The sequence below is a fragment of the Pelophylax lessonae genome, assembly GCF_965119305.1.
Source record: "Pelophylax lessonae genome assembly, chromosome: 6".
NCBI classification, from domain to species: Eukaryota; Metazoa; Chordata; class Amphibia; order Anura; family Ranidae; genus Pelophylax; species Pelophylax lessonae.
Genome location: NC_138773.1, coordinates 325,241,580 through 325,260,796, shown reverse-complemented (window position 1 = coordinate 325,260,796; position 19,217 = coordinate 325,241,580). Strand labels below are relative to the sequence as shown.

Genomic DNA, 19,217 nt, shown 5'->3' with positions numbered 1-19,217 from the left:
TGATGAGAGGAGATCGGGGACTTTGCCTTTGAGATGAGGTTGGATGAGGTCAGGGCAAGCAATGAGCGGAGGTGATCGGGGACTGAGCTTTGGATGTGAGGTTAGAGGAGGTTAGGATGGGCAGTGAGAGGGGGGGGGGGGGATCTGGGACTTTGCCTTTGATATGTTCTTGGAGGAGGTCAGGGTAGGTAACGAGTGGAGGTGATCGGGGATTTTGATATAATGTCGAAGGAGGTTGGGGAAGGCAATGAGAGGAGATCGGGGACTTTGCCTTTGATATGACGTTGGATGAGGTCAGTGGGCGATGAGCAGAGGGGATCAGGGACTTTGACTTTGATTTGAAGTCAGAGAAGGTTGGGGTGGGTGATGAGCGGAGATGATTGGGGACTTTGCCTTTGATATGAAGTTAGAGAAGGTTGGGGTGGGCGATCAGCAGAGATGACCGGGGGCTTTGCCTTTAATATGAGGTTAGGGTGTGTGATGAGTGTAGGTGATCGGGGACTTTGCTTTTAATATGAGGTTGGGTGAGGTCAGGTGGGCGATGAGCGGAGGTGATCAGGGACTTTGCCTTTGATATGAAGTTGGAGAAGGTTGGGGTGGGCGGTCAGCGGAGATGATCGTGGGCTTTGCCTTTGATATGAGGTTAGGGTGGGTGATGAGCGGAGGTGATCGGGGACTTTGCCTTTGATATGAGGTTGGGGTGGGCGATGAGCGTAGATGATTGGGGACTTTGCTTTTGATACGAGGTTGGGGCAGGTAATGAGGAGAGGTGATTGCGGACTTTTCCTTCAATATGAGGTTGGGGTAGGCGATGAGGAGAGGTGATCGCTGAATTTGCCTTTGAAATGAGGTTGGAGGGGGGGGGGGGAGCAGAGGTGATTGGGGAATTTGCCTTTGATATTAGGTTGGGGGGGCAGAGGTGATTGGGGAATTTGCCTTTGATATGAGGTTGGGGCAGGCGAGGAGCAGAGGTGATTGGGGAATTTTCCTTTGATATGAGGTTGGGGCAGGCGAGGAGCAGAGGTGATTGGGGAATTTGCCTTTGATATGAGGTTGGTGCAGGCGAGGAGCAGTGGTGATTGGGGAATTTGCCTTTGATATGAGGTTGGGGCAGGCGAGGAGCTTAGGTGATTGGGGAATTTGCCTTTGATATGAGGTTGGGGCAGGCGAGGAGCAGAGGTGATTGGGGAATTTGCCTTTGATATGAGGTTGGGGCAGGCGAGGAGCAGAGGTGATTGGGGAATTTTCCTTTGATATGAGGTTGGGGCAGGCGAGGAGCTTAGGTGATTGGGGAATTTGCCTTTGATATGAGGTTGGGGCAGGCGAGGAGCTTAGGTGATTGGGGAATTTGCCTTTGATATGAGGTTGGGGCAGGCGAGGAGCAGAGGTGATTGGGGAATTTGCCTTTGATATGAGGTTGGGGCAGGCGAGGAGCAGAGGTGATTGGGGAATTTGCCTTTGATATGAGGTTGGGGCAGGCGAGGAGCGGAGGTGATTGGGGAATTTGCCTTTGGTATGAGGTTGGGGCAGGCGAGGAGCGGAGGTGATTGGGGATTTTGCCTTTGATATGAGGTTGGGGCAGGCGAGGAGCTTAGGTGATTGGGGAATTTGCCTTTGATATGAGGTTGGGGCAGGCGAGGAGCAGAGGTGATTGGGGAATTTGCCTTTGATATGAGGTTGGGGCAGGCGAGGAGCAGAGGTGATTGGGGAATTTGCCTTTGATATGAGGTTGGGGCAAGCGAGGAGCGGAGGTGATTGGGGAATTTGCCTTTGGTATGAGGTTGGGGCAGGCGAGGAGCGGAGGTGATTGGGGATTTTGCCTTTGATATGAGGTTGGGGCAGGCGAGGAGCGGAGGTGATTGGGGAATTTGCCTTTGATATGAGGTTGGGGCAGGCGAGGAGCGGAGGTGATTGGGGAATTTGCCTTTGATATGAGGTTGGGGCAGGCGAGGAGCGGAGGTGATTGGGGAATTTGCCTTTGATATGAGGTTGGGGCAGGCGAGGAGCGGAGGTGATTGGGGAATTTGCCTATGATATGAGGTTGGGGCAGGCGAGGAGCGGAGGTGATTGGGGAATTTGCCTTTGATATGAGGTTGGGGCAGGCGAGGAGCGGAGGTGATTGGGGAATTTGCCTATGATATGAGGTTGGGGCAGGCGAGGAGCGGAGGTGATTGGGGAATTTGCCTTTGATATTTGTTTGGGGCAGGCGAGGAGCAGAGGTGATTGGGGAATTTGCCTTTGATATGAGGTTGGGGCAGGCGAGGAGCGGAGGTGATTGGGGAATTTGCCTATGATATGAGGTTGGGGCAGGCGAGGAGCGGAGGTGATTGGGGAATTTGCCTTTGATATGAGGTTGGGGCAGGCGAGGAGCGGAGGTGATTGGGGAATTTGCCTATGATATGAGGTTGGGGCAGGCGAGGAGCGGAGGTGATTGGGGAATTTGCCTTTGATATGAGGTTGGGGCAGGCGAGGAGCAGAGGTGATTGGGGAATTTGCCTTTGATATGAGGTTGGGGCAGGCGAGGAGCGGAGGTGATTGGGGAATTTGCCTATGATATGAGGTTGGGGCAGGCGAGGAGCGGAGGTGATTGGGGAATTTGCCTTTGATATGAGGTTGGGGCAGGCGAGGAGCGGAGGTGATTGGGGAATTTGCCTTTGATATGAGGTTGGGGCAGGCGAGGAGCGGAGGTGATTGGGGAATTTGCCTATGATATGAGGTTGGGGCAGGCGAGGAGCGGAGGTGATTGGGGAATTTGCCTTTGATATGAGGTTGGGGCAGGCGAGGAGCAGAGGTGATTGGGGAATTTGCCTTTGATATGAGGTTGGGGCAGGCGAGGAGCGGAGGTGATCGGGGGCTTTGCTGAAACATTTTTTGTCTCCATTGAAGGTCCTCGAGCCGCTCAGAACACGGAAAACGCTGTCCGCGGGTCTCCTGAGAATTTCTGACACAACAGCTGCTTCCATTTAAATGTTCATCTCCCTCCCCCCTCCCCCTGCGCTCCATAAACAGATCACCGATAAGAATATTCGCTATCGTCACAGCGCATGGGGGGAGGGGGGGGGCGTATAAAAGGATATTAAACCCTTTGCGGCCCCGGGGAAGAAAGTTGGCAGATTTTCCTGCTGGAGCCGCGGCCGCGCTCTGGGTCGTACGGGGTCACTTTAAGGGCGTTGCACCACCTGAGCGATCGTTCTTGATTCGGCGCCAGCCAGAGAGCGTGAAGTGAGATTGCAGCGATTCGCACATTCCTCGCCTCTCCTGGCACAAGAGGGGATGGCGGCTCGCTTAGAGAACACGAGAGGCGCTGCAGGAGGGGGAATTTAATAATATAATGAAGTTTTTTTACAAATGGATACATCGATTTCCTGAACACCGACTTACAATGTAACGTTTGGAAATTGTATCTTTATGTTGCAAATTGTCTCTTTTTGCAACCGGGCAACGGTACTCTCCTAAAATCCTAACCTCCTCCTCCTCCTGTGATTGGTGCATAGCAGCCCATCGGAGGCGCCAGATAACACTCCAAGGGCCACCTGTTTGCTATCATAGGAAAGTGTACTGGACTCCTGGACCAAGTCAGATAGAGCCCCGCCTCATTTCCTGCCTGGGGGACGTCCAGTATCATCCAGCCTGACTCTATCTTGCCCCGCCCCTTTTCATTCATTGGATTTCAGTCCTTTCAAAAATGGAGGCTCAGTATCACATGTGGGTGTTGCCTATGCAAATACAGCCAGCCTAGAAATGCCCACCCCTCCAGACTGACACCCACCTATCAAGGCATTTTGATATTTACATAACTCCTCCCCCTGCTTCCATCAGGGCTGAGGGCTCAGCCTTATTGTCCCTGGTCCCACCCCTTTTCATTCATTGGATTTCAGTCCTTTCAAAAATGGAGGCTCAGCATCACATGTGGGTGTTGCCTATGCTAATACAGCCAGCTTAGAAATGCCCACCCCTCCAGACTGACACCCACCTATCAAGGCATTTTTATATTTGCATAACTCCTCCCCCTGCTTGCAAGAGGGCTGAGGGCTCATCCTTATTGTCCCTAGCCCCACCCTTTTAATTTATTGGATTTCAGTCCTTTCAAAAATGGTGGCTCACCATCACATGTGGGCGTTGCCTATGCAAATACTGCTCACCTAGGCAGACCCTGCTCACCTACTGCCCACCCCTCCAGACTGACACCCACCTATCAAGGCATTTTGATATTTACATAACTCCTCCCCCTGCATGCATCAGGGCTGAGGGCTCAGCCTTATTGTCCCTGGTCCCACCCCTTTTCATTCATTGGATTTTAGTCCATTCAAAAATGGCGGCTCAGCATCACATGTGGGCGTTGCCTATGCAAATACTGCCCACCTAGGAACACCCACTCCTCCAGACTGACACCCACCCATCAAGGCATTTTGATATTTGCATAACTCCTCCCACTGCTTGCATCAGGGCTGAGGGCTCAGCCTTATTATCCCTGGCCTCGCCCCTTTTCTTTCATTGGATTTCAGTCCGTTCAAAAATGGAGGCTCAGCATCACATGTGGGCGTTGCCTACGCAAATACACCTTGCCTAGGAACGCCTACTCCTCCAGACTGACGCCCACCCATCGAGTCATTTTGATATTTGCATAACTCCTCCCACTGCTTGCATCAGGGCTGAGGGCCTTTGGGAGGAGTACGGAGGCAGGGGGCTGTGATGTTTTCTGGAAGCTATGTACAGCCCCCTGCCGGCCCCTCCCACCAGCCATGATCTGCCTGCATTGCGTAGAAAAGCACAGGGTGCAAGTGATGACATCACTGTGTCTAAAATAAAGTAAATATAATGAAAACAAAGTTTTTTTCTTTTTTTTTACATTGTTCATTAGAATATTATTAAGGGGGAAAGTGGAACCAGGGAAGGTAAAATATAAGTAAACTTCCACCTTAAAATGTGGGTGGCAGAGCCGGGACAAGGGGTGGGCAGGAGTGGTATCATTTGAGGTGGTGGAGGGCACCATGAGGAGATTGGGGGGAGGGACTATGTGTTAAGAGGAGGAAATTTGGGGGCAGTGTGGGGTAAAAATTGTTCTAGGAGGGGAAATTTGTGGGTGGGGGGTGATAGTGGTGTTTTAGGGTTATTTGTTTTGGGAGGGGATGAGGGGAGAGGATCTGTGCTAGGAGGGTTTTGGGGGGGGGTGGGTTGGGGTTGTAAGAGGTGGTATGGCAGAGGGGGAAGAGTAATTGTGCACAAAGGGAGCGGGGGTTTAGCTAGTAGGAATGATTGGGGGGGAGGGTATTTGTGCTAGTAGGAGGAAATGTGGGTGTGTGTGCTTGTAGTGGGATTGGGGTTGGGAGGGAGAAGGGGATTTGTGGGGTTTGGGGTTGGAAGAGGTGGTATGGCAGAGGGAGAAAGAGAGTTGTGCTAGGAGGGGGATTTATTTTTTCGGGGGGGGTACTTAGTAGGAATGATTAGGGGGTTATTGTGCTAGTAGGGGGAAATGTGGGCTTGTGCTAGTAGTGGTGTTTTAGGGGGATTTGGGTTGGGAGGGGGAAGAGGATTTGGGGTTGGAAGAGGGGGTATAGCAGAGGGAGAAGGAGAATTGTGCTAGGAGGGGGGATTTTTATTTTTTTTTGGGGGGGGGGGGTATTTGTGCTAGTAGGAGGAAATGTGGGTGAGTGTGCTAGTAGTGGGATTTGGGTTGGGAGGGAGAAGGGGATTTGTGGGGTTTGGGGTTGGAAGAGGTGGTATGGCAGAGGGAGAAAGAGAGTTGTGCTAGGAGGGGGGATTTATTTTTTCGGGGGGGGGGGGTACTTAGTAGGAATGATTAGGGGGTTATTGTGCTAGTAGGGGGAAATGTGGGCGTGTGCTAGTAGTGGTGTTTTAGGGGGATTTGGGTTGGGAGGGGAAGGGGATTTGGGGTTGGAAGAGGGGGTATAGCAGAGGGAGAAGGAGAATTGTGCTAGGAGGGGGGATTTTTTTTTTTTTTGGGGGGTTGGGAGGGTATTTGTGCTAGTAGGAGGAAATGTGGGTGAGTGTGCTAGTAGTGGGATTGGGGTTGGGAGGGGGAAGGGGATTTGTGGGGTTTGGGGTTGGAAGAGGTGGTATGGCAGAGGGAGAAGGAGAGTTGAGGCTAGGAGGGGTTTTTTTTTTTGGGGGGTTGGGAGGGTATTTGTGCTAGTAGGAGGAAATGTGGGTGAGTGTGCTAGTAGTGGGATTGGGGTTGGGAGGGGGAAGGGGATTTGTGGGGTTTGGGGTTGGAAGAGGTGGTATGGCAGAGGGAGAAGGGGGAAGAAGATTTGTGCTAGGAGGGGGGATTTATTTTTTCGGGGGGGGGGGGGGGGGGTACCTTGTAGGAATGATTAGGGGGTTATTGTGCTAGTAGGGGGAAATGTGGGCGTGTGCTAGTAGTGGTGTTTTAGGGGGATTTGGGTTGGGAGGGGGAAGGGGATTTGGGGTTGGAAGAGGGGGTATAGCAGAGGGGGAAGGAGAATTGTGCTAGGCGGGGAAATTTTGCAGGGTGGAGGTTTTTTCGCTAATAGGGATGATTGGGGGGTATTTGTACTAGGAGGGGAAATTGGAGCCTGGGGGGGTGGGGGGAGAGATTTGTGCTAGAAATAATGATCTGATTGGTTATTTGTGGCTTGGTGGCAAAGGGGGGAGGGGAACTTTGCTAGGAGGGGAAATTTTGCGGGTGGAGTTTTTTTCGCTAATAGGGATGATTGGGGGGTATTTGCACTGGGGGGGGGGATTTGTGCTAGGAGGGGAAATTGGAGGGGGGGGGATTTGTGCTAGGAGGGGAAATTGGAGGGGGGGGGATTGGACTAGGAGGGGAAATTGGAGGGGGGGACTGGACTAGGAGGGGAAATTGGAGGGGGGGATTTGTACCAGGAGGGGAAATTGGAGGGGGGGTGGAATTGGACTAGGAGGGGAAATTGGAGGGGGGGGGGGGATTGGACTGGGAGGGGAAATTGGAGGGGGGGGGGGATTTGTGCTAGGAGGGGAAATTTGGATGTGTGCGCTATTTGCTACTAGTGATGTTTTAGGGGGGTTTGTGTTGGGAGCGGGGAAGAGGATTTGTAATAGGAGGGGTGTGATTGGGAATTTAAACAATCCAGTCAATGGAAATGTTTGTTGGTAAAGCTAAAGGAGATTGTAACGTGTATGGTCAGATTTATAGCATTTGTCCATGGGGGGGGGGGGGGGGTCTCTGTTGTTGCCTATGAGGAGGAGCAGTTTCCCGTGCTTCGGGTTGTCCAATGTGTTTTCTGCTTTATTTCAGGTGGGGAATATCAGCCGAGTCATTGAGAAGATAAACGGCGTAGCCCGCTGCCCGTACGACCCTCGCCACAACTCCACCGCCGTCATCACATCCAGGGGCGAGCTGTACGCCGCCACCGTCATCGACTTCTCCGGCCGGGACCCGGCCATCTACCGCAGCCTGGGGAGCATCCCTCCGCTCCGCACCGCGCAGTACAACTCCAAGTGGCTGAACGGTGAGCTCGCTCATTATAGGGTACCGGTCACCGGGGTTCTGGATTCGGTTTGATTGGAGTTGGTAGATGCGATTGTGCAGGAATGACTCTGAGCCTTTAGGGGGCAAATTCACATGTGTGCGGCGGCAGACGTGTTACCGCATGGTGCAGGAAAACACGGAAACGCGATTTATGTCCTATGTGTCCCATTCACTCTGAAAGGCAGCCTAGCGCTGCGCTAAAATGCAGACATGCTTCATTTAATCGCAGCGCACCGGCCCGAATCGCACTGAAATGTCAGGCAGTGCGCCGACTGACATTGCAGTGAATGAAGTGTTTGTTTTGTACACTTTAAATAAAGCTTGTACAAAAAAAAAGGAAAAAAAGAAGGGAGAAGTGCGATGCGCTGAATCACAGCCAGATCCTGTGAGTATAAATCGCACACATACTGTACATACACTTAGGCACATAATTACCCCTCAATTGCCCTTCTGATCACCTCTGTGACCCATTAGTGTCATTAGTACAGTGTATAGTATTATCACTGATCACTAGCAACATCAGTGTCAGTCAGTTAGGCTCCATTCACACTTTGGTGTCTCGGATCACGGGCAGAATTGCCGCAGTTCTGCCCACGATCCCATTCCAAATCGTGGGACACTCCTGCGATTTTTGTGACTTGCAATAGTACCCCAAACACGGCGCAATTTTGCAGCGACTGTCGTCTGACAAATCGCAGTAAAGTCGCACAAACTGAATCGCGGGATGCCTGTCGCCCAAAAAAAGTACAGGAACTCCTTTTGGGCGTCAGGCGTCCCGCGATTCTGTTTGCGCGATTTTACCGCGATTCGTCGGGGGACAATCGCGGCAAAATTGCGCCGCTTTTGGGGTGCTATTGCAAGTCACAGGAATTGCTCGGGTGTCCTGCGACTTGAAATGGTTCAGAATCGTGGCAATTCTGCCCGCGATCCAAAATGCCTATATGTGAATGAAGCCTGATCAATGTTTATAAACAATGTTACTTTGTGTCTCCATCTCCTGTCTGATGTTTATAAACAATGTTACTTTGTATCTCTCTATCTCCCATCTGATCAATGTTTATAAACAGAGAGATACAAAGTAACATTCTCTCCTGCCTGATCAATGCTTATAAACAATGTTACTTTGTATCTCTCTATCTCCCGTCTGATCACTGTTTATAAACAATGTTACTTTGTATTTCTCTATCTCTTGTCGTATCACTGTTTATAAACAATGTTAATTTGTATCTCTCGATCTCCTGTCTGATTAATGTTTATAAACAATGTTACTTTGTATCTCCCTATCTCGTGTCTGATCAATGTTTATAAACAATGTTACTTTGTATCTCTCTATATTCTGTCTGATCAATGTTTATAAACAATGTTACTTTGTATCTCTCTATCTCCAGTCTGATCAATATTTATAAACAATGTTACTTTATAACTCTATCTCCCGTCTGATCAATGTTTATAAACAATGTTACTTTGTGTCTCTCAATCTCCTGTCTGAACAATGTTTATAAACAATGTTACTTTGTATCTCCCTATCTCCTGTCTGATCAATGTTTATAAAAAATGTTACTTTGTATCTCTCTGTCTCCTGTCTGATCAATGTTTATAAACAATGTTACTTTGTATCTCTCTATCTCCAGTCTGATCAATGTTTATAAACAATGTTGTTATGTATTTCTCTATCTCCTATCTGATCAATGTTTATAAACAATGCTACTTTGTGTCTCTCAAACCCCTTCTGAACAATGTTTATAAACACTGTGTCACAATCCCTTTTTTAACATCAGTAGCTTCTACAGCTTCTGCATTTACACAGCAACTCCAAACTGTCATTTTGACAGCTTGAACTTCTTTCAAATGTTGGGGAAAAAGTTGTCACTAGCACAGGTGTCCCCATTGAAAGATGTCCCCTCACTTCCTGTTCTGATGGCAACTGTATAATTTTAGACAAATGTGTGCATTTTTGGAATTCCCATCACTTTCTGTCCCGTTGGCATAGTTCACCAGAATAATTGAAGGTGACTCTTGATCCTTTAATGTAATACTTGGTCCTCATTGACCAAAAAGAGAGGCTAGGAACTAGACGAGGGTAGGATCAACCTCCACTGAAATACCCGGGGTAGTGAAAGTTTTATTTTTTTTTATTTTATTTTTTTAGCGACCGGAGGAAAAGTTTTTCGGTCCCCTAAAATCCCTGCCTGTTTCTTTCAGAACCCAACTTTGTGGCCGCCTATGACATCGGCCTGTTCACCTACTTCTTCTTCCGGGAGAACGCGGTGGAGCACGACTGCGGCAAGACGGTGTACTCGCGGGTGGCGAGAGTCTGTAAGAATGACTTTGGGGGGCGCTTTCTGCTGGAGGACACCTGGACGACGTTCATGAAGGCGAGGCTGAACTGTTCCCGATCAGGGGAAATCCCCTTCTACTACAATGAGCTGCAGAGCACCTTCCTTCTCCAGGAGCAGGACCTCATCTATGGCGTCTTCACCACCAATGTGTGAGTACCTGAGCCCCGCCCTGCAAAATTTACACCAATGAGGATGAGCCTGAGTCCACCCAAACCCTTCCAACGCATTTTGTCCAGAATTATATTTTCTTTTTCGGCTGGAGTTAGTGGTAGGGGAACTACAAGTCCCAGCATGCTCTGTGCAGCAGAGGAAGCTTAGGGGCCAATTCCTTAGCCAGTTGCTGACAGCAATACATATACAGTATCTCACAAAAGTGAGTACACCCCTCACATTTCTGTAAATATTTTATTCTATCTTTTCATGTGACAACACTGAAGAAATGACACTTTGCTACAATGTAAAGTAGTGAGTGTACAGCTTGTATAACAGTGTATATTTGTTGTCCCCTCAAAATAACTCAACACACAGCCATTAATGTCTAAACTGCTGGCAATAAAAGTGAGTACACCCCTAAGTGACAATGTCCAAATTGGGCCCAAAGTGTCAATATTTTGTGTGGCCACCATTATTTTCCAGCACTGCCTTAACCCTCTTGGGCATGGAGTTCACCAGATCTTCACAGGTTGCCACTGGAGTCCTCTTCCCCTCCTCCATGATGACATCACAGAGCTGGTGGATGTTAGAGACCTTGCGCTCCTCCACCTTCTGTTTGAGGATGCCCCACAGATGCTCAATAGGGTTTAGGACTGGAGACATGCTTGGCCAGTCCATCACCTTTACCCTCAGCTTCTTTAGCAGGGCAGTGGTGGTCTTGGAGGTGTTTGGGTTCGTTATCATGTTGGAATACTGCCCTGCCCCCCAGTCTCTGAAGGGAGGGGATCATGCTCTGCTTCAGTATGTCACAGTACATGTTGGCATTCATGGTTCCCTCAATGAACTGTAGCTCCCCAGTGCCGGCAGCACTCATGCAGCCCCAGACCATGACACTCCCACCACCATGCCTGACTGTAGGAAGACACACTTGTCTTTGCACTCCTCACCTGGTTGCCCCCACACACGCTTGACACCATGAGACCTAAATAAGTTTATCTTGGTCTCATCAGACCACAGGAGATGGTTCCAGTAATCCATGTCCTTAGTCTGCTTGTCTTCAGCAAACTGTTTGCAGGCTTTCTTGTCCATCATCTTTATAAGAGGCTTCCTTCTGGGATGACAGCCATGCAGACCAATTTGATGCAGTGTGCGGCGTATGGTCTGAGCACTGACAGGCTGACCCCCCCCCCCCCCATTCAACCTCTCCAGCAATGCTGGCAGCACTCATACGTCTATTTCCCAAAGACAACCTCTGGATATGACGCTGAGCACGTGCAATCAACTTCTTTGGTCGACCATGGTGAGGCCTGTTCTGAGTGGAACCTGTCCTGGTAAACCTCTGTATGGTCTTGGCCACCCTGCTGCAGCTCAGTTTCAGGGTCTTGGCAATCTTCTTATAGCCTAGGCCATCTTTATGTAGAGCAACAATTCTTTTTTTCAGATCCTCAGAGAGTTGTTTACCATGAGGTGCCATGTGTAACTTCCAGTGACCAGTATGAGAGAGTGAGAGCGATAACACCAAATTTAACACACCTGCTCCCCATTCACACCTGAGACCTTGTAACACTAACAAGTCACATGACACCGGGGAGGGAAAATGGCTAATTGAGCCCAATTTGGACATTTTCACTTAGTACACTCCTCCACATGTTTGTAAATATTTTATTCTATCTTTTTATGTGACAACACTGAAGAAATGACACTTTGCTACAATGTAAAGTAGTGAGTGTACAGCTTGTATAACAGTGTAAATTTGCTGTCCTTTCAAAATAACTCAACACACAGCCATTAATGTCTAATCCAGCCGGATCTGCTAGGTGGGTGAGTATCTAAGCTTAGCAGAACTCACCACAAGGTACGTTTTTTTAAAAAAAAGATGGAGGGGGATGGGAGATTGAAAATACTTCTTAACACGTTCCCTCAGTCAGTGTTGGTTCTTCGAGGAGATGGGGCTCAGGAAAGTCATTGTCTTCTTACACCCTCTGTACTACAATTACCTGAAGAAAAATTACCTTGGATTCAACTTCTGTGTCTTATTGAAGAGTGAAGCTGTCTGTGGATGGTGACATGCAGTGATAGTTTTGGGCCACTAAAACATATTTAATATGTGATTTTAGTATCTTTCTCTGACCTCCCCTCCTGTTTAGGGCTAGTTAGTTCAGTCCAACTAGACCCTCCCCACTTCTTTTATGTGCCCTCAGTCAGTGTTGGCTCTTTGCAGAGACGGGAGTCAGGAAAGTTATTGTCTTCTTACACTTCAAAAGACTGGAAAACAACCTCTGTACTGCAATTAGCTGAAGTAAAATTACAGTGGATTCAACTTCTGTGTCTTATTAAAGAGTGAAGCTGCCTGTGGATGGTGCCAAGTCAGCAGGTGACCACGTGGTTGGGACAGACTGGGTCTAAGGAGGTCTGTCAATGTGGCATAGGAAAGTCATTGTCTTCTTACACTTCAAAAGACTGGAAAACATCCCCTGTACTGCAATTAGCTGAAGTAAAATTACAGTGGATTCAACTTCTGTGTCTTATTAAAGAGTGAAGCTGCCTGTGGATGGTGCCAAGTCAGCAGGTGACCAGGTGGTTGGGACAGACTGGGTCTAAGGAGGTCTGTCAATGTGTAAAGCAGCATTTAAAACAAAACCTCTGGCCCTGAAATCTTCACTGTCTTGAGTGCCCTTGTGCATCCCTGCTCCTTATATCTCTATTGGGCCCAACACGGCCTGGACGGTGAGACTTGTGGCGCTGGTTGTAAACAAGCAGAGGAACCACCCCATACTCATAGGTGAATATGGGGGGGGGGGGTTGGGGGGTTAGGTTAGTTCAGGGGAAGGTGCACAAAGGATAAAATGCCGTGTCTGCACATTAGTGCCCTATAGACTTCTATAGGACCATTTCTGATCATCTCCAGCCTTAGACACAGCTCTGTGGAAGTCTATGGGGGACATTAATGTGCAGGGACAGCAAGGACAGTTAGACTTTCTGCTGGATGTAAGCAAGCACAGGAGCGGTGGCTGCAGAGGGGAGTATGAGGGGGTGGGGGGTGAAGGGACACAAAGGATAAAATGCCGTGTCTGCACTTTAGTGCCCTATAGACTTCTATGGGACCATTTCTGATCATCTCCAGCCTTAGACACAGCCCTGTAGAAGTCTATGGGGCATGAATGTTGAGGGATGGCCAGGACAGTTGGACTTTCTGCTGGATGTAAGCAAGCACAGGAGCGGTGGAGTATGAGGGGGTGGGGGGGTTAGGTCAGGGGAAGGGGCACAAGGGATAAGATGCCGTGTCTGCACATTAGTGCCCTATAGACTTTTACGGGACCATCTCTGATCATCTCCAGCCTTAGACACAGCCCTGTAAAGTCTATGGGGCATGCAAGCATGGCCAGGACAGCGAGACTTTCTGGTGGATGTAAGCAAGCACAGGAGCGGTGGAGTATGAGGGGGTGGGGGGTTAGGTCAGGGGAAGGGGCACAAAGGATAAAATGCCATGTCTGCACATTAGTAAAGTCTATGGGGCATGCAGGCATGGCCAGGACAGCGAGACTTTCTGGTGGATGTAAGGAAGCACCGGAGCGGTTGCTGCGGAGCAGTGTTAATTTAGTTGACTAAAACCGACTAAAACTAAAACAATTCAGATGACTAAAATACGACTAAAACTAAAATGGCATTTTAGTCATAAGACTACAACTAAAACTAAATAAAAAATTGACATCATCAAAACTAACACTCCTCTGCTGGCCATTTCTATATTGGCAACACAATTCCATCCAGAGCCTGTAATAATAGCACATTAAAGTTTAAACATGTATTGCACCACCGCATACACATAAGTAAGGGACATCTACTAAGCTGCTGAAAACTAAACAATTAAGAAAAAGGCTTTTCTTATATTTTTCCCTAATATTTAATGTTGGTTATATATTCAGGTAATATGTGCAATGACATTACAGCCAATGGAGTTTACAGCAGTGTTAGTTTCGTCAACGAAAACGTTTTCGTCACCGCTTTCGTCACCGGCATTTTTCAACTGACGAAAACGAGACGCAAAGTATAGCACATTTGACGAACTATGACGAAAATCAAATCTGTTTTCGTTAACGAACAAAAACTAAACGAGAATGTGAGGCAGGACGTTTACCCAACTTCCGGTTTTCACGGAGCTCCGCCTGTCTGGCGTCTGGCGTGGCGTGCCCTGTGACGTCCCACATGAGGAGTGGACTACTACAAGAGAGTCGACTGGAGACCAGTCACCTGACCTCACCAGAGCACTGCAGCTGCAGCACTACAGCCAGACGCGCCAGGCCCGACTCATCACACGGCACTGGCACCCGGCCACCACCACATCCAGAGCAGAGCACCCACTGAGTTAAGAGCCAGGCCAGCTATTACTGCTTCCCTGAGTCCCCTCAGACCACTCACCACTGGCATCCGATTCTGCCATCCATCCAGGACTGTGTGTGTGCATATAGGCCGCTGAGGCCCACCCGGCCCATCCTGTTCAACAACTTCAGTTCAGAGTCAGACCAGAGACCACCCTTAAACCTGAGACCCCCATCCAGCACTCTGAGCAGCACTGTGTGCACTGACTGCAAGCAGCAGCATTACAGGCCTCCTCTCTGACCTGACCATCACCATTTAGATGACTAAAATCAGTTTTAGTCGACTAAAATGTAGGACGTTTTAGTCGACTAAAATGTAGGACGTTTTAGTCGACTAAAATGTAGGACGTTTTAGTCGACTAAAATGTAGGACGTTTTAGTCGACTAAAATGTAGGACGTTTTAGTCGACTAAAATGTAGGACGTTTTAGTCGACTAAAATGTAGGACGTTTTAGTCGACTAAAATGTAGGACGTTTTAGTCGACTAAAATGTAGGACGTTTTAGTCGACTAAAATGTAGGACGTTTTAGTCGACTAAAATGTAGGACGTTTTAGTCGACTAAAATGTAGGACGTTTTAGTCGACTAAAATGTAGGACGTTTCAGCCGACTAAAATGTAGGACGTTTTAGCCGACTAAAATGAAAATGTAGGACGTTTTAGCCGACTAAAATGTAGGACGTTTTAGTCGACTAAAATGTAGGACGTTTTAGTCGACTAAAATGTAGGACGTTTTAGTCGACTAAAATGTAGGACGTTTTAGTCGACTAAAATGTAGGACGTTTTAGTCGACTAAAATGTAGGACGTTTTAGTCGACTAAAATGTAGGACGTTTTAGTCGACTAAAATGTAGGACGTTTTAGTCGACTAAAATGTAGGACGTTTTAGTCGACTAAAATGTAGGACGTTTCAGCCGACTAAAATGTAGGACGTTTTAGCCGACTAAAATGAAAATGTAGGACGTTTTAGCCGACTAAAATGTAGGACGTTTTAGTCGACTAAAATGTAGGACGTTTTAGTCGACTAAAATGTAGGACGTTTTAGCCGACTAAAATGTAGGACGTTTTAGCCGACTAAAATGTAGGACGTTTTAGCCGACTAAAATGTAGGACGTTTTAGCCGACTAAAATGTAGGACGTTTTAGTCGACTAAAATGTAGGACGTTTTAGTCGACTAAAATGTAGGACGTTTTAGTCGACTAAAATGTAGGACGTTTTAGTCGACTAAAATGTAGGACGTTTTAGTCGACTAAAATGTAGGACGTTTTAGTCGACTAAAATGTAGGACGTTTTAGTCGACTAAATACGACTAAAACTAAAACACTTGCAGAAGACTGAAATGGGACTAAAACTAAAATGCCATTTTAGTCCTAAGACTAAGATTAAAACTAAATTGAAATTTGCTGCCAAAATTAGCACTGCTGCGGAGGTGAGTATGAGGGGGTGGGGGGGGGGGGTGAAGGGGCACAAAGGATAAAATGTCGTGTCTGCACATTAGTGCCCTATAGACTTCTATGGGACCATCTCTGATCATCTCCAGCCTTAGACACAGCCCTGTAGAAGTCTATAGGGCTTGCAAGCATGGCCAGGACAGTGAGACTTTCTGGTGGATGTAAGCAAGCATCGGAGCAGTTGCTGCGGAGGTGAGTATAAGGGGGTGGGGTGAAGGGGCACAAAGGATAAGATGCCGTGTCTGCACATTAGTGCCCTATAGACTTCTATGGGACCATCTCTGATTATCTCCAGCCTTAGACACAGCCCTGTAGAAGTCTATTGGGTATGCAGACATGGCCAGGACAGCGAGACTTTCTACTGGATGTAAGCAAGCACCGGAGCGGAGGTGAGTATGAGGGGTTGGGGGGGGGGGGGAAGGGGCACAAAGGATAAAATGCCATGTCTGCACATCTGTGCCCTATAGGCTTCTATGGGACCATTTCTGATTATCTCCAGCCTTAGACACAGCCCTGTAGAAGTCTATAGGGCTTGCAAGCATGGCCAGGACAGTGAGACTTTCTGGTGGATGTAAGCAAGCATCGGAGCAGTTGCTGCGGAGGTGAGTATAAGGGGGTGGGGTGAAGGGGCACAAAGGATAAGATGCCGTGTCTGCACATTAGTGCCCTATAGACTTCTATGGGACCATCTCTGATCATCTCCAGCCTTAGACACAGCCCTATAGAAGTCTATAGGGTATGCAGTGAGACTTTCTGGTGGATGTAAGCAAGCACCGGAGTGGTTGCTGCGGAGGTGAGTAGGGGGGGGGGGGTCACAAAGGATAAAACGCCACGTCTGCCTATTAGTGCCCCATTGGCTTCAATGTCCTAAAGTTAACTTTAGTGCACTTAAGCTTGACAAAGCCTTGTTTATTTCAGCTTTTTTAAACATCTCTTATAGTTTTTTTTTTTTGTCCACCGGAAGTCGCATTCATTAGGATGCATTTTTGTTCCATCGATTGAATGGCGGTTTTCTGAACTCGGATTGCATTGTTAAGCTGGATTTTATTCAACATCTCGAGGTCGGTGCTCTGCTCTTCATGTAGATGATTTTCAGTGCTTTGAACGACATTCTCAGAAAAAAAAATGTAAATAAAACTACAAATAAAACTCTTTGAACCCTTTTTAATGCTTATTGAATACGCCACCCGCTCATCGGAAACAGCGGCAGTATTGCGTGCTATAAACAAACATTTCTGTGTGTGTCTCGATGTGGATGGGGGTCAGGGGTTGGGCTGAGGCTTATTCTGGCCATGTGCATACTGATACGACCCATTAATCGATGCGACCAAACAGATCGAATTGCAATAAAACTAAACCCATGAGACGCAACACCCAAGCAAATAACACAAATATTCAATCAATACACATGGATCAGCCAGTCTGGAAATGTATTGATCGTTCCTTATCGATTGTATTTAGAGTCTTTGCTATCAGAGAATTCATGGTCAGTACCGATTGATTATGGGAAGAAATAGCATGTTGATCGATTTTTTGGACTGATATTGAAGATCGATTGCCAGCGAGGGGTGTATACGGGTGTGTTGAGTCGTTTGATCACTTAGTCTGGAGGAATCGCTCTACTGCAATTGTAATAAACTGAATATAAATCATGACATGTATAGAAGGCATCTAAATGGTGATGGCCAACTTACTGGAGGGGACCCCAATTGTGGCTCTCGATATCCCCAGGGGCCCCACATATGTAGCCTTTAGAAGATTGTCAGAAGCTGCTGAAAACCTGCTGAGGAAGATGGTCAGAGACAAAGACATGCCACAGATAAGGGCTGGATATATATATATATATATATACAGTATCTCACAAAGTAAGTACACCCCTCCCATTTTATAAATATTTTATTCTATCTTTTCATGTGACAACACTGAAGAAATGACACTTTGCTACAATGTAAAGTAGTGAGTGTACAGCTTGTATAACAGTGTAAATTTGCTGTCCTCTCAAAATAACTCAACACACAGCCATTAATGTCTAAACCGCTGGCAACAAAAGTGAGTACACCCCTAAGTGAAAATGTCCAAATTGGGCCCAAAGTGTCAATATTTTGTGTGGCCACCATTATTTTCCAGCACTGACTTAACGCTCTTGGGTATGGAGTTCACCAGAGCTTCACAGGTTGCCACTGGAGTCCTCTTCCTCTCCTCCATGATGACATCACAGAGCTGGAGGATGTTAGAGACCTTGCGCTCCTCCACCTTCCATTTGAGGATGTCCCACAGATGCTCAATAGGGTTTAGGTCTGGAGACATGCTTGGCCAGCCCATCACCTTTACCCTCAGCTAATTTAGCAAGGCAGTGGTCATCTTGGAGGTGTTTGGGGTGGTTATGTTGGAATACTGCCCTGCGGTCCAGTCTCTGAAGGGAGGGGATCATGCTCTGCTTCAGTATGTCACAGTACATGTTGGCATTCATGGTTCCCTCAATGATCTGTAGCTCCCCAGTGCCGGCAGCACTCATGCAGCCCCAGACCATGACACTCCCACCACCATGCTTGACTGTAGGCAACACACACTTGTCTTTGTACTCCTCACCTGGTTGCCGTCACACGCTTGACACCATCTGAACCAAATAAGTGAACCCCAGAGCATCCTGAATCATCTAGTGAACCCAATGTGCCCATATATTGGATATGACTTCTTTGAACACCAAAACATCCTGTGACATCTACTGACCCCAATGCACACCTGTGTGCTTTATGACTCCAGTGCACCCCAGAACATCCTGTGTTATCTGGTGACACCAATGTACTCCTGTGTACCCTGTGACTCAACTACACCCAAGAGCATCCTCTGTCATCTTGTGATCTCAGTGTGCCTCTGTGCACCCCATGACTCCCATGCACCTCAGAACATCCTGTGTCATCTAGTGACCGCAACGTGACCCTGTATGTGATATGGATCCCACGAACCCCAAAGCATCCTATGTCATCTAGTGACCCCAATGTGCCCCTATATGTGATATTACTCCCAAGAACCTCAGAACATCCTGTGTAATTTAGTTACCCCAGTGTGACCCTGTACGCGATATGGATCCCACGAACCCCAGAGCATCCTGGGTCATCTAGTGACCCCAACATGCCCCTGTATGTGATATGGATTCCATGAACCCCAAAACATCCTATGTCATCTAGTGACCCCAATGTGCCCCTATATGTGATATTACTCCCAAGAACTCCAGAGCATCCTGGGTCATCTAGTGACCCCAGTGCATCCCAAAACATCCTGTCACATCTACTGACCCCCCAATGTACTCCTGCGTGCCCTGTGACACCAGTGCACCCCGTAGCATCACGTGACCCCAACGTGCCCATATATGCGATATGACTCCCATGAACCCCAGCACATTCTGTGT

General features: G+C 47.9%; 1 protein-coding gene across 2 annotated transcripts in view; it reads left to right on the top strand.

The window, feature by feature from the left end:
• The window catches only part of SEMA5B (semaphorin 5B), a 295,097-nt gene that overhangs the window by 101,549 nt on the left and 174,331 nt on the right, over positions 1 to 19,217 (top strand). For both annotated transcript variants that reach the window (XM_082262187.1, XM_082262188.1), the window contains exons 6-7: positions 7,256 to 7,469; positions 9,692 to 9,977. In XM_082262187.1, coding sequence (XP_082118313.1) covers positions 7,256 to 7,469; positions 9,692 to 9,977 — 500 coding nt within the window. The remainder of the gene's footprint in view (positions 1 to 7,255; positions 7,470 to 9,691; positions 9,978 to 19,217) is intronic.